Source organism: Bombina bombina, chromosome 3 (genome assembly GCF_027579735.1).
Source record: "Bombina bombina isolate aBomBom1 chromosome 3, aBomBom1.pri, whole genome shotgun sequence".
Lineage (NCBI taxonomy): Eukaryota > Metazoa > Chordata > Amphibia > Anura > Bombinatoridae > Bombina > Bombina bombina.
The window spans coordinates 234,887,918-234,904,570 of record NC_069501.1 but is presented as its reverse complement, the minus strand read 5'-3'; the positions used below and the strand labels follow the sequence as shown (position 1 = coordinate 234,904,570).

Below are 16,653 nucleotides of genomic sequence, written 5' to 3'. Positions count from 1 at the left end.
GAGCCGGCAAGGCTAATTCAAGTGATTTAGCGTGGCCCCTGAATCCTGCAGTAACAGACACTCCATCAGACACTCCATCTTCATCTTCCAGCATGTACCCCTGTTCACAAAGCGAAGTACATGGTTTATCAATTCTGGTGTGGAAAAAGTCTAGTGGCGTGCACAGAGCCCTGACCTCATTGAACACCTTTGCATTGAATTGGAACACTGATTGAAGCAAGCTAGATCTGTTCTAACATCAGTGCCTGACCTCTTAAATGCCCTTTGGGCTGGATGGGCACAAATTCCCACAGACACACTACAAAAACCTGTGGAAAGCCTTTCCAGAAGAGTTATAGCTGTTATAGCCATAAAGTAGGGGGCAACTCCATATTAATGCCTATGGCTTTGGAATGAGATGTCCACCATGCTCATGTAGGTGTAATGGTCTGGTGTCCACATACTTTTGGTCATATAGTTTATATTATATGCCTTTTATTGACTTCTGAACTGTTCATGAGACTAGCGTCTTGTGGAAAAAGCATAAATTTAAAGAGATTTGTACCTGCCCCTCATCAAATCTGCGAGTTGCAAGTGATTATCAGTTGTAATCAATGGAGCAGCATCTATCTTGTAACTGTTACACTATCAGTGAATTATACGACTTCTAATGTAAAGGATACACAAAACTCATTCAAAACTTTAAAGAACAAATATATTGAAAATGGAAAAAAACAACAACCTTGAAAAGACAGTCAACACTAACATATGCACAAAAGTTTACTTAAAAAAAACAATCATAAAAAATCAAGACAACATCTTCAGCCTTGAAATAACAAGACATAACCTTATGACAAGAAATATATTTTTTTTTTTACAGACTTAGGGGCCTATTTACTATGGTGAGAGCGGACATCATCCGATATAGTGGATCATGTCCGCCACACATCACTAAATGCCAACAGCATAGGCTGTCTGCATTTAACATTGCACCAGCAGTTCTTGTGAACTGCTGGTGCAATGGAATGGGTTGATTTCTGTCCACCGCCTCAGAGCAGGCCGACAAGTTATGGAGCAGCTGTCTTTAGAGCTTGCTAAATATGCCCCTATGTGTTAGTGTAGGTGAAAATTCCCAAGCACATCCCTGGAACACCCATGGTCAACTCCTTGTTGGTGTCTGTGAGGTCTTTGTGACATCTTCCATTCTACCCAGCGAGACTACATATAACAAAACAAATATTTTACACTTACTAATATTTGCATTAACCATGTTTCTAGTGTTGTTGTGGTTGTTATTGTAATTGTACGTTTTAATGTTCATCTTTTATGTGCCAGGTATCATGCGTTGTGCACTTAAAATACTATGGTTTACTTTACATGAACAGAAAAGTCAAAAATACATTTTTATGATTTATATTAAGTAAGTAATTTTAAACAAATTTCCAATTTCTTTCAATTATCAAATTTGTTTTGTTCTCATGGTATCGTTTGTTGCAGAGCATACCTAGGTATGCTCAGGTGCAGTAATGCACTGCTGGGAGCTAGCTGGTGATTGGTGGCTTTACATATATGCCTCTTGCCATTGCTCACTAGATATGTTCCACTAGTTCATAGTAGTGCTCCTAAGTCTACTCTTCAACGAAGGACATCAAGAGAATAAAGCAAATTTGAACATCAAAGTAAACGGGAAAGTTGTTTAAAATTGCATGTTCTTTCTGAATCATTAAAGTTTAATTTTGCCTTTACTGTCCCTTTAAAGTCAGGAACACCCACTAACAAATCTGTAGAAAAATTATACATGGTGCGATACCTAATAGTGATGTTGCGAATTTTTCGACGGCGAATAGTTCCCGGTGAACATAGCATGTTCACGTTCGCTGCGGCGGGCGAACATATGCGATGTTCGATCCGCCCCCTATTCGTCATCATTGAGTAATACTTTGACCCTGTACCTCACAGTCAGCAGGCACATTCCAGCCAATCAGCAGCAGACCCTCTCTCCCAGACCCTCCTACCTCCTGGACAGCATCCATTTTAGATTCATTCGGAAGCTGCATTGTTAGTGAGAGGAGGGACAGTGTAGCTGCTGCTGATTTAGTAGGGAAATCTATAGCTAGGCTAGTGTATTCAGTGTCCACTACAGTCCTGAAGGACTCATCTGATCTCTGCTGTAAGGACAGCACCCCAAAAAGCCCTTTTAGGGCTGCTTTTTTTTTTTTTTCCTGTGTAATCTAATTGCAGTTGCCTGCCTGCCAGCGTGTGTGTCAGGCTCACAGCGTATACTGTGCCCACTTGCCCAGTGCCACCACTCATATCTGGTGTAACAGTAGTGTAGATTTTAAAAAAACAACACTTTTTTGACTGTGTTAAATAATAACAGTCAGTTTCCTTCACACGTGTGCGTTTAAGTGCCTGCCTGCCAGGGCACAGTGTCACACCAGTGCAACTCATATGTGGTGTAACAGTAGTGTAGATTTAAAAAAAACAACACTTTTTTGACTGTGTTAAATAATAGCAGTCAGTTTCCTTCACACGTGTGCGTTTAAGTGCCTGCCTGCCAGGGCACAGTGTCACCCCAGTGCAACTCATATGTGATGTAACAGTAGTGTAGATTTAAAAAAAACAACACTTTTTTGACTGTGTTAAATAATAGCAGTCAGTTTCCTTCACACGTGTGCGTTTAAGTGCCTGCCTGCCAGGGCACAGTGTCACCCCAGTGCCACCACTCATATCTGGTGTAACAGTAGTGTAGATTTAAAAAAAACCCCACTTTTTTGACTGTGTTAAATAATAGCAGTCAGTTTTCTTCACACGTGTGCGTTTAAGTGCCTGTCTGACAGGGCACAGTGTCACCCAAGTGCAACTCATATCTGGTGTAACAGTAGTGTAGATTTAAAAAAAACAACACTTTTTTGACTGTGTTAAATAATAGCAGTCAGTTTCCTTCACACGTGTGCGTTTAAGTGCCTGCCTGCCTGCCAGGGCACAGTGTCACCCCAGTGCAACTCATATGTGGTGTAACAGTAGTGTAGATTTAAAAAAAACAACACTTTTTTGACTGTGTTAAATAATAGCAGTCAGTTTCCTTCACACGTGTGCGTTTAAGTGCCTGCCTGCCAGGGCACAGTGTCACCCCAGTGCAACTCATATCTGGTGTAACAGTAGTGTAGATTTAAAAAAAACAACACTTTTTTGACTGTGTTAAATAATAGCAGTCAGTTTTCTTCACACGTGTGCGTTTAAGTGCCTGTCTGACAGGGCACAGTGTCACCCAAGTGCAACTCATATCTGGTGTAACAGTAGTGTAGATTTAAAAAAAACAACACTTTTTTGACTGTGTTAAATAATAGCAGTCAGTTTCCTTCACACGTGTGCGTTTAAGTGCCTGCCTGCCAGGGCACAGTGTCACCCCAGTGCAACTCATATCTGGGGCGCGATCCGATATACGGCGTGGGAACCCGCATCGCCCGCAGTCTCAGCTCGCAACTCGAGCTATCCAATATACAGCGCCGTCAGATGCTAAACTGGCGTAAGTATGACAAAGTAACGATGTCCAGAAATCTGCGTAAGTACAGATTTCTGGAGTCGCCAGTGACTTATGGCACTTTAGAAACTGCCGGCGCCTACAAAACCTGACTAAAGTCTAAATCTCCCGTAACTGTCTAATACGCCTCCCAAACATAGCCCGGCACGTCTAACCCTCTATCCGCTATCCCCCCTCACTAATTTATTAACCCCTAAACCGCCGCTCCCGGACCCCGCCGCCACCTAATAAAGTTATTAACCTCTAAACCGCCGCTCCCGGACCCCGCCGCCAGCTATATTAAATCTATAACCCCCTAAAGTGAGCCCTAACACCGCCGCCATCTATGTTACCTACCCCCTAATGTGAGCTCCTACCCCGCCGCCAGCTATATTAAACTATATTAACCAGTATCTAATCACCCTACCCCGCCGCCAGCTATAGTATCTATATTAACCCCTAATCTAATCCCCCTAAAATAATTATCTCTATTACCAGCCCTTAAAAGGGCCTTTTGCGGGGCTTTGCCCCAAAGTAAACAGCTCTTTTGCCCTATAACCTGCCCTCCCTACACCGCCGCCACCTATATTAATAGTATTAACCCCTAATGTAAGCCCCTTACACCGCCGCCATCTATATTAAAATTATTAACCCCTAATTTAATCTACCTACCCCGTCGCCAGCTATATTATCTATATTAACCCTAAGTATATTATAGTTAATACAGTTATTACATTATATATATTAACTATATTAACCCTAATTATATTAGGGTTAATATAGTTAATTTAGTTACTATAGTATTTATATTAACTATATTAACTCTATCTAACCCTAACACCCCTAACTAAATTCTTATTAAATAAATCTAATTCATATTATAAACTAAAATATTCCTATTTAAATCTAAATACTTACCTATAAAATAAACCCTAAGATAGCTACAATATAATTAATAATTACATTGTAGCTATGTTAGGGTTTATATTTATTTTACAGGTAAATTGTTAATTATTTTAACTAGGTATAATAGCTATTAAATAGTTATTAACTATTTAATAGCTACCTAGTTAAAATAATTACCCAATTACCTGTAAAATAAATCCTAACCTAAGTTACAAATACACCTACACTATCAATAAATGAAATAAACTACAAATATCTATCTAAAAATACAATTAAATAAACTAAACTAAATTACAAAAAAAAAACACTAAATTACAAAAAAAAAAGATTACAGCAATTTTAAGCTAATTACACCTATTCTAAGCCCCCTAATAAAATAATAAAGCCCCCCAAAATAAAAAATTCCCTACCCTATTCTAAATTATAAAATACCCAGCTCTGTACCAGCCCTTAAAAGGACTTTTTGCGGGGTATTTACCCCAAGTTAACAGCTGTTTTGCCTGTAAAAAAAAAGAACACAACCCCCCCCAACATTACAACCCACCACCCACATACCCCTATTCTAAACCCACCCAAACCCCCCTTAAAAAAACCTAACACTACCCCCTGAAGATCTCCCTACCTTGACTTCACCCAGCCGGGCCGAACTCCTCATCCGATCCGGGCGATGTCTTCATCCAAGCGGCAAAGAAGAAGTCTTCATCCCGGTGATGTCTTCATCCAAGCGGCGGCAAAGTCTTCTTCCATCCGGCCGATGTCTTCATCCATCCCGGCGGCGAGGTCTTCATCCATCCCGGCAATGTCTTCAAGCAACCGGAATTTTCATTCTTCTTTCTTCGCTCCGCCGACGCGGAGCATCCATCCAGGCCGACGGACTAACAACGAATGAGGTACCTTTAAATGACGTCATCCAAGATGGCGTCCGTCTAATTCCGATTCCAATCGGAATTAAGGTAGAAAAATCTGATTGGCTGATTGAATTAGCCAATCAGATTCAAGTTCAATCCGATTGGCTGAACCAATTTTTTTTTTGTAATTTAGTTTAGTTTATTTAATTGTATTTTTAGATAAATATTTGTAGTTTATTTAATTTATTGATAGTGTAGGTGTATTTGTAACTTAGGTTAGGATTTATTTTACAGGTAATTGGGTAATTATTTTAACTAGGTAGCTATTAAATAGTTAATAACTATTTAATAGCTATTATACCTAGTTAAAAAAATTAACAATTTACCTGTAAAATAAATATAAACCCTAACATAGCTACAATGTAATTATTAATTATATTGTAGCTATCTTAGGGTTTATTTTATAGGTAAGTATTTAGATTTAAATAGGAATATTTTAGTTTATAATATAATTAGGGTTAATATAGTTAATATATAATGTAATAACTATATTAACTATAATATACTTAGGGTTAATATAGATAATATAGCTGGCGGCGGGGTAGGTAGATTAAATTAGGGGTTAATAATTTTAATATAGATTGCGGCGGTGTAAGGGGCTTACATTAGGGGTTAATACTATTAATATAGGTGGCAGCGGTGTAGGGAGGGCAGGTTATAGGGCAAAAGAGCTGTTTACTTTGGGGCAAAGCCCCGCAAAAGGCCCTTTTAAGGGCTGGTAATAGATCTTATTACTTTAGGGGGATTAGATTAGGGGTTAATAATATTAATATAGCTGGCGGCGGTATAGGGGGATTAGATTAGGGGTTAATAATTTTTATATAGGTGGCGGCGGTGTAAGGGGTTCACATTAGGGGATAGATAAGGTAGATGGCGGCGGTTTTAGGGGTTCACATTAGGGGATAGATCAGTTAGATGGTGGCGGTTTTAGGGGCTCACAGTAGGGGGTTAGTTTATGTAGATGGCGGCAGGGTCCGGGAGCGGCGGTTTAGGGGTTAATAACTTTATTAGGGATTGCGGCGGGGGATCGCGGTTGACAGGTAGATAGACATTGCGCATACGTTAGGTGTTAGGTTTTATTTAGCAGATCGCAGTTGACAGGTAGATAGACATCGCGCATGCGTTAGGTGTTAGGTTTTATTTAGCAGGTAGTTTAGGGAGTTACGGGGCTCCAATAGTCAGCGTAAGGCTTCTTACGGCTGCTTTTTGTGGCGAGGTGAAAATGGAGTAAGATTTCTCCATTTTCGCCACGTAAGTCCTTACGCTGTATATTGGATACCAAACTGCGCTGGTTTGGTATACCTGCCTATGGCCCAAAAAACTACGGGCGACGGCAGAAATATACGCGTGTAACGTCTAAGTTACGCCGTATATAGGATACCAAACCAGTGCAAATATTGGCATCGCCGGCTTTTGCGGGCGACGATTTTCATCGGATCGGGCCCCTGGTGTAACAGTAGTGTAGATTTAAAAACAACAACACTTTTTTAACTGTGTTAAATAATAGCAGTCAGTTTCCTTCACACGTGTGCGTTTCAGTGCCCGCCTGCCAGGGTACAGTGTCACCCCAGTGCAACTCATATCTAGTGTAACAGTAGTGTACATACCTGATGTTTTAAAGCACGTTATTCCAAACAATTTAGGAATGTTAGGTGATTTATGCCCTTTATGGATTAAAACCAGACTCTGCATCAACTATGTAATTTTCCATGGGAGTTTTGACATGGATCCCCCTCCAGCATGCCACAGCCCAGGTGTTAGTACCCTTGAAACAACTTTTCCATCACTATTGTGGCCAGAAAGAGTCCCTGTGGGTTTTAAATTCGCCTGCCTATTGAAGTCTATGGCAGTTTGCACGGTTCGCCCGTTCGCGAACAGTTGTGGAAGTTCGTGTCCGACGTTCGCGAACGCAAAATTTTAGGTTCGCGACATCACTAATACCTAATGAATTGCTGTTCCTCACATGATTAGCATAGTATGTTTAGCTTACTAATGTTTCTACTATCGCATTGCATACCTGTGTTTTTTTTCTTATGTTCAGTGTGTTGTACTGTACAAATAAATTGCCTTTCCTATGTGAAATTTTAATTTCTGCTTTTATTTCATGACAGGAAGCAAAATGTGGCTTTGTAATGATCATCATGGCGATATTTTGGTGCACAGAAGCCCTGCCTCTGGCAATCACAGCACTCTTTCCAGCTGTGCTGTTCCCAATGATGGGTATCATGGACTCAACAGAGGTAAGAAATTCACAGTTTTTAGTTTGAAAATTGATCACAAAACTATTTTATAATTAAACTAGTTGGTAAGCCTGCCCAGAGGGCAGTCTATATGTTGTAAATACAAAAAATAAAAATAGAACTACAGAAAAAAATAAACACATTATCCAAAATAAAAAACATTAAACCTAATTACTATGAAAATAAAAAAGCCCCCCTAAAATAAAGACACCCTCTAATTTAATGCTAAACTACCAATAGCCCTTAAAATGGCTTTTTGTAGGGCATTGTCCTAAGTTAAACAGCTCTTTTACATTAAAAATAAACAAAGTCCTCCCTAACAGTAAAATCCCCCACCCGGCCACCAAACCCCCCAAAATAAAAAAAAACTAACACTAATAAACCTAATCTACCCATTGCCCTGAAAAGGGCATTTGTATGGGCATTGCCCTTAAAAAGGCATTCAGCTCCTTTTTACTGCCCTTAAAAGGGCATTCAGCTCTTGCCCAAAGAAGTGCCCAAAGAAAACCTAAGTTAAAAAATAAAAAAAATAAAAAAAAAAATAACACTAAAGCCCCAAATAGGTAGTCACAGTTTCAGAAGTCCGGCGGAGAAAGTCTTCTTCCAGGCAGGTCCATTATCTTCATCCACAGCGAAGGTGGCGCAGAGCGGAGGTCCGGAGCGGTCTTCCCAGATGTGGCGATCCTTGGTGGCAGCATCGGCGGTCCTCAGCAGCGGTGGCGGTCCTCTGCGACATGGAGACTCCTCTTCATCCAATCGTCCGTGGTATACTGAAGAAAGAATGCAAGGTATCACAATCAATTTGGGGTACCTTGCATTCCTATTGGCTGAATTTTTCAAAACAGCCAATAGGATTAGAGCTACTAAAATCCTATTGGCTGTTCAAATCAGACAATAAGATATCAGTAGCTCTCATTTTATTGGCTGCTGAATTTTTTAAAACAGCCAATAGAATGAGAGCTACTGAAATCCTATTGGCTGTTGAAATTAGCCAATAAGATTTCAGTAGCTCTCATCCTATTGGCTGATTTAGAAAATTTCAGCCAATAGGAATAAATATGGGGTACCTTGAATCTTTCTTCAGTGTGCAGCTGAAAAGGAACCTCCACGCCTTCGCTGAGGACTGCCGCTGCTGAGGAGCGCCACCGCTGCCGCCGAGGAGCGCCACTGCCGCCGATTACTGCCGCAGAGGATCGCCACTTCTCGGAAGACTGCTCCGGACCATCATTCCGTGCCGCCTTCGCTGTGGATGAAGATTATGGACCCGTCTGATGTAGTATATTTCTCCATATTTCCTACATTAAGTTAAACATAACCTTTTATTTAGTTACTAAAAAGCTACTCTCTGTCTGTCTGGAGGCATGGCTAAGATGTCCTTGGTTACCATTTCAGGAGCCATTACTTTTATAAGAGAGAGAGGGCTGCGGAATGGGCAGAGGAAGCGGCTAAATAGGAATTTGTTTTGTGGTAGTGGCACTGAAGAGAAGATATGTAAATGTCAGATTTCATGGTATAAAATTGTTGCATTTAGCTAGACTAGTATGTACTTAACGCACCTGCAAACAAGATACTTGTAGCAAGCTTTTATTTTTTTTACTGTTTTATATTCTGTTCTCTATTTGACATAAAGTGTTAAAATATGACACCTTTCTATTCCCTGTATGTTCTGTTTTATCTTAATTGCAAATAATTAAAAATCAGACATATATAGACCAAGTCAACCAATCTTACTTTGTCCATAATACTTCCTCCCTCACATGCACTAATTGCCAATACTAGGGAGATTCCAGCGAAAACTGAAATACGTCATTTACTATCGCCTAGATTTAGAGTTTTGCGTTAGCCGTCAAAACCAGCGTTAGAGGCTCCTAACGCTGGTTTTGGGCTACCGCTGGTATTTAGAGTCGTGTAGGTAAGGGTCTAACGCTCACTTTCCAGCCGTGACTTTTCCATACAGCAGATCCCCCTACGCCATTTGCGTATCCTATCTTTTCAATGGGATCTTTCTAACGCCGGTATTTAGAGTCTTGGCTGAAGTGAGCGTTAGACACTAAAGTACAAAAATAAAAAAAGAACTAAGTTACAAAAAATAAAAAAATAATTTACAAATATTAGAAAAATATTACAACAATTTTAAGCTAATTACACCTACTCTAAGCCCCCTAATAAAATAACAAAGCCCCCCAAAATAAAAAAATGCCCTACCCTATTCTAAAATTAAAATAGAAAAGCTCTTTTACCTTACCAGCCCTTAATAGGGCCTTTTGCGGGGCATGCCCCAAAGAAAACAGCTCTTTTGCCTGTAAAAATAAACACGATACTACCCCCCAACATTACAACCCACCACCCACATACCCCTAATCTAACCCAAACCCCCCTTAAATAAACATAACACTAAGCCCCTGAAGATCTTCCTACCTTGTCTTCACCACGCCGGGTATCACCGATCGGTCCTCCAGAGGGTCCCAAAGTCTTCATCCTATCCGGCAAGAAGAAGTCCAGAAGAGGCTCCAAAGTCTTCATCCTATCCGAGCAGAAGAGGAGATCCGGACCGGCAATCTTCATCCAAGCGGCATCTTCTATCTTCATCCATCCGACAACGAGCGGCTCCATCTTCAAGACCTCCGGCGCGGATCCATCCTCTTCTTCCGACGTCCTAACACAGAAGGAAGGCTCCTTTAAGGGACGTCATCCAAGATGGCGATCCTCGAATCCCGATTGGCTGATAGGATTCTATCAGCCAATGGGAATTAAGGTAGGAAAATTCCCATTGAATCAAATTCCCATGGAATCAGCCAATCAGATTCAAGTTCAATCCGATTGGTTGATTGGATCAGCCAATCGGATTGAACTTGAATCTGATTGGCTGATTCTATCAGCCAATCAGAATTTTCCTACCTTAATTCCCATTGGCTGATAGAATCCTATCAGCCAATCGGAATTCGAGGATCGCCATCTTGGATGACGTCCCTTAAAGGATTCGTCATTCGTCGGGAAGTCGTCGGTGAAGAAGGAGGTTCCGCGTCGGCGGGATGAAGATGGATCCGGAAGAAAGAAGATTGAAGATGCCGCTTGATAGAAGACTTCAGCCGGATCATGGACCTCTTCAGCTCCCGCTTGGATCAAGACTTCAGCCGGATCATGGACATCTTCAGCTCCCGCTTGGATCAAGACTTCAGCCGGATCATGGACATCTTCAGCCCCCGCTTGGGCCAAGACTTCAGCCGGATCATGGACATCTTCAGCCCCGCTTGGGCTTGGATGAAGACTTCAGAGCCTGGACCGATCGGTGATACCCGGCGTGGTGAAGATAAGGTAGGGAGATCTTCAGGGGCTTAGTGTTAGGTTTATTTAAGGGGGGTTTGGGTTAGATTAGGGGTATGTGGGTGGTGGGTTGTAATGTTGGGGGGGGTGTATTGTATGTTTATTTTACAGGCAAAAGAGCTGTTTTCTTTGGGGCATGCCCCGCAAAAGGCCCTTTTAAGGGCTGGTAAGGTAAAAGAGCTTTTCTATTTGTATTTTAGAATAGGGTAGGGCATTTTTTTGTTATTTTATTAGGGGGCTTAGAGTAGGTGTAATTAGCTTAAAATTGTTGTAATATATTTCTAATGTTTGTAAATTATTTTTTTATTTTTTGTAACTTAGTTCTTTTTTTATTTTTTGTACTTTAGTTAGTTTATTTAATTGTAGATAATTGTAGGTATTTAATTTAATTTATTTATTGATAGTGTAGTGTTAGATTTAATTGTAACTTAGGTTAGGATTTATTTTACAGGTAATTTTGTAATTATTTTAACTAGGTAGCTATTAAATAGTTATTAACTATTTAATAGCTATTGTACCTGGTTAAAATAATTACAAAGTTGCCTGTAAAATAAATATTAATCCTAAAATAGCTACAATATAATTATTAGTTATATTGTAGCTATATTAGGGTTTATTTTACATGTAAGTATTTAGCTTTAAATAGGAATAATTTATTTAATAAGAGTTAATTTATTTCGTTAGATAAAAATTATATTTAACTTAGGGGGGTGTTAGTGTTAGGGTTAGACTTAGCTTTAGGGGTTAATAAATTTAATAGAGTAGCGGTGAGGTCCGGTCGGCAAATTAGGGGTTAATACTTGAAGTTAGGTGTCGGTGATGTTAGGGAGGGCAGATTAGGGGTTAATACTATTTATTATAGGGTTAGTGAGGCAGGAGGGAGGGAGGCGGATTAGGGGTTAATACATTTATTATAGTAGCGGTGAGGTCCGGTCGGCAGATTAGGGGTTAATTATTGTAGGTAGGCGGCGGCGACGTTGTGGGGGGCAGATTAGGGGTTAATAAATATAATATAGGTGTCGGCGATGTTAGGGGCAGCAGATTAGGGGTACATAGGGATAATGTAGGTTGCGGCGGTGTACGGAGCGGCAGATTAGGGGTTAAAAGTGTAATGCAGGTGTCAGCGATAGCGGGGGCGGCAGATTAGGGGTTAATAAGTGTAATGTTATGGGTGTTTAGACTCGGGGTACATGTTAGGGTGTTAGGTGCAGACTTAGGAAGTGTTTTCCCATAGGAAACAATGGGGCTGCGTTAGGAGCTGAACGCTGCTTTTTTGCAGGTGTTAGGTTTTTTTCAGCTCAAAATGCCCCATTGTTTCCTATGGGGATATTGTGCACGAGCACGTTTTTTAAGCTGGCCGCGTCCGTAAGCACCGCTGGTATTGAGAGTTGCAGTGGCTGTAAATATGCTATACGCTCCCTTTTTGGAGCCTAACGCAGCCCTTCTGAGAACTCTAAATACCAGCGGTATTTAAAAGGTGCGGGGGGGGGGAAAAGCACGCGTAGCTAACGCACCCCTTTGGCCGCAGAACTCTAAATCTAGCCGATTTTTAATAGAGGCATTTTTATTTATGCCTCATGCATATTTACAAAACAGAAAATACTGGATCTAGCAATTTGCAAATTACTTGGTGCTCATTTGTGTCTATTTAAATTTCAGGTTTGCAATCAATATCTGAAGGACACCACTATGCTTTTTATTGGGGGGCTGTTGGTGGCAATTGCAGTTGAGAAATGGAATTTGCACAGACGTATAGCGCTGAGGGTGCTGCTGATCGTTGGAGTCAAACCTCCTCTGTGAGTTTCTGGTTAACAAAAATATGTACTTTGAATAGACAAACAACTTTATTGAAAAAAAAGCTGTACAAATGGTTGAATTAATCTTTATGGCATCTGCCAATTATATAGATCAAATGGAAGATAGTTTGTCTGTTGGTTTGGGATATTTTGAAGCTATAAAGCTTTAAAGTCACATTATAACACCTTATGTAGATGTATCGGTTGGGTGAAACTCCTAATTAAAGTGATACTAAAGTCAAAATTAAACTTCCATGATCCAGATAGAACATGGAGTTTTAAACACTTTACAATTTACTTCCATTATAAAATTGTGCAGTCTTTTTATATGCACGCTTTCTGAGGCACCAGCTCCTAATGATGATGTGCAAGAATTCACAGTGTATATGTATATGAGTCTGTGATTGGCTGATGGTTGTCACATGTTACATGGGGCTGGCAAATTTAAATGAATTTTAAAATTTGACAGAAAAAAGATCTTCTGCTCATTTAAAGGTCAGAATAAATGCCATTGTATTGTCTTTTTATCATGCATTTGGTGATTAAGCTACTTTATTTAATGGCCCTTTAAACGTGTCTATGCATCTGGATATAGATAAAATTAAATATTCACATTAAAAAGTGAGATTAAATAACAACCGCAATTAGATTGTTATAAAGATAGACAGGGATTTCAGCACAGCCTTTTTTAGTATAGATGCTAAGCAAATGCCAAGCTCCGCATTAAGCGGTAAGTGAAGTCTATTCTCATCCACCACAGACCAACAGGCCATTCAAAGAGACCTATATTATTAAATAAAACACATGAACCAAATAAGCAAAGGAAGCACAGATAGATTTATGCCTTAGCACAGTTAACGCTGTAAAATTTATTAAATATATTTACATAAAACAACAAATAGATCGCTGAAACTGTGAGCGGTATGTACTGACAACACCTCCACTAGAGGGTGGTTACGTACTAGATGCAAAATCTGCCACCTTAGTGATCCTTGAGGATCTATGTCAGTGCAGGTATCTGTATAAGTTATCTAAATCGAGCAGCATAAACACATTAACAGCTGAATCATACGTAGTGGAGCTAGAGTATAGCTCTAAGTATTGTGCACAATACGTTATTTTGCCAGCATTTTACATAGTCATCTCCAATTCACATGAGAGGGAGCAGTTTAGACTGTGAGGGGTTAAGAAACAACTCCAGTAACAGCGGACACCACCAATAAAGTTAGAGGTATCAGGTGTCATGTTATGTTGATCTGGATCTATGTTTGTCAACCCCAAAGTACAGACTGACTGAATGCTAGCATAAAGGTTTAGACATTTATTTACTTTTACAGATATAATTTAAGACAAGAAAGACTGTGGGGGTGAGAAAAACAACTCCAGTATTCAGCGGACACCACCATTATAGTAAGAGGTATCAGGTGTCATGAATATGCAAGTATCTGAATCTATGTTAAAACAGCCCCAAAACAAGTTGTTTTGTCTTTCACAGTAGATATTATGCAGATAGTGTTAATGCAGTATCTCGTAAAATCTATCAAACATAATACAAGATGAATGGTTGCACATAAGTAGTTGTTGATGCGGTGTAATTAGAACACCCACAGGCAGCCTTTGATTTGTCCAGTTAAATAGAACCGTATTAACATGTAGTGCATGAAAGCACCCTCTGGTATCTGGAGAAAGTAACGGACTGGAGTATCAAAGTTTTTAAAGTTATAAGTTCAACTTATTATACAACCGTGTTTTCCTTTCAGCGAACGAACTTCCCAAATCCGTTGTTATGTAGACTGAATCAGCCTTAGGGGTTCACCATCGAACCAGTATAGAACAGCGTGAACGCCACAGCGAACTGTCCTTCAGGCACATCCACCTCCACTTCCTACGTCACTGCCGATGCGCGTTTCACCCCCCACGTGACCGCCAGTGATCACAGGGGTTTCCTCAGGGCAAAGCGGATGCTGATTCTAAAAGCAGCCGCGTTATAACTTTCCTTCTCGCTGCTCATTGGTAGATCCATAGGTAGATAGTAGCCAATTATAATCCTTAGATGAGCCACAGCCCTCATGTATGCATAATAGAGGAATAGGTGAAAATATATTGTGAAACCTCTTGTAAGTAATTAACTTTAAAAGGGGCCTACAGTACATAAATCAATAGTAACCAAGCAACTGGGATATTATGTATACCTAAACAAAATGTTATTAAGTTGCCTTTTTGATATTAACATGTACTAGGCATTTTTTGATCAAAACCTATAATAAGCATTGAATCAGTAAAATATCCAGGCATTAGATTAATCTATACATTGGTTCATGTGTATTGAAATTTTAAAGCCATTTTTTATCTATTTGTTAGATATCGTTAGGGTGCACCCAAATTTTCCTACAAATCTTAGGAGGAAATACGGCAAACCGTTCCAATACACTTCCAAAATAGCAAAACATTTTTAAGCATTTTTTAAGGAGGTTAGCAGATTGAGAAAATATATATAAACATATAATAGATATGTTATTTGGCTAAGGGTAGATATAGAGGTTTGGTAAATTTAAGTAGAAGGGACACCAATGCATCTCCTTATTTAAGGAATTCAGCGAATTCAAATTTCTCATTGAGCCCTTTAGGCATTACTGTCTGTAACTTGTACATCCATTCCGTTTCCTTTTTAAGGAGTACATTATCGATATCTCCCCCTCTGCCAAAGAGTGAACAGGATTCAATGCCTGTTACTTTTAAGTCTGAGGGGTTACAGTTATGGTGTTTCATGAAATGGAGTGCCACTCCACTTCTGATGTCCCCCTCTTCTGCTGCCTTAATGTCATCTCTGTGCTCAGAGACCCTATCCTTCAACATTCGTCTTGTTTTTCCTACATAGAAGGTCGGGCAGCAGCAGGATATTACATTTTCAGTCTTGCAGTTGATAAACTGTTTTATAGGATAGACAGTGGAGGTTGTGGCAAATGTTTTTGTACGTACAATAAATTTACAGACAACACAGTGTCCGCACTTGAAGCATCCTTTGATGGTGAACCCCTAAGGCTGATTCAGTCTACATAACAACGGATTTGGGAAGTTCGTTCGCTGAAAGGAAAATACGGTTGTATAATAAGTTGAACTTATAACTTTAAAAACTTTGATACTCCAGTCCGTTACTTTCTCCAGATACCAGAGGGTGCTTTCATGCACTACATGTTAATACGGTTCTATTTAACTGGACAAATCAAAGACTGCCTGTTGGTGTTCTAATTACACCGCATCAACAACTACTTATGTGCAACCATTCATCTTGTATTATGTTTGATAGATTTTACGAGATACTGCATAAACACTATCTGCATAATATCTACTGTGAAAGACAAAACGACTTGTTTTGGGGCTGTTTTAACATAGATCCAGATACTTGCATATTCATGACACCTGATACCTCTTACTATAATGGTGGTGTCCGCTGAATACTGGAGTTGTTTTTCTCACCCCCACAGTCTTTCTTGTCTTAAAATTATATCTGTAAAAGTAAATAAATGTCTAAACCTTTATGCTAGCATTCAGTCAGTCTGTACTTTGGGGTTGACACCCTCTAGTGGAGGTGTTGTCAGTACATACCGCTCACAGTTTCAGCGATCTATTTGTTGTTTTATGTAAATATATTTAATAAATTTTTCAGCGTTAACTGTGCTAAGGCATAAATCTATCTGTGCTTCCTTTGCTTATTTGGTTCATGTGTTTTATTTAATAATATAGGTCTCTTTGAATGGCCTGTTGGTCTGTGGTGGATGAGAATAGACTTCACTTACCGCTTAATGCGGAGCTTGGCATTTGCTTAGCATCTATACTAAAAAAGGCTGTGCTGAAATCCCTGTCTATCTTTATAACAATCTAATTGCGGTTGTTATTTAATCTCACTTTTTAATGTGAATATATAATTAATTTAAGGGTCTGCATACCACTACATTTCCTTCATATAAGGTTTTCTA

The 16,653-nt window shown here is 39.6% G+C and overlaps 1 protein-coding gene across 1 annotated transcript in view; it reads left to right on the top strand.

The window, feature by feature from the left end:
• Nucleotides 1–16,653, top strand: part of SLC13A2 (solute carrier family 13 member 2) — a 126,133-nt gene that overhangs the window by 40,813 nt on the left and 68,667 nt on the right. Inside the window, exons 2-3 of the mRNA XM_053704591.1 lie at nt 7,428–7,556; nt 12,540–12,676. Of these exons, the coding sequence (XP_053560566.1) occupies nt 7,428–7,556; nt 12,540–12,676 (266 nt within the window). The remainder of the gene's footprint in view (nt 1–7,427; nt 7,557–12,539; nt 12,677–16,653) is intronic.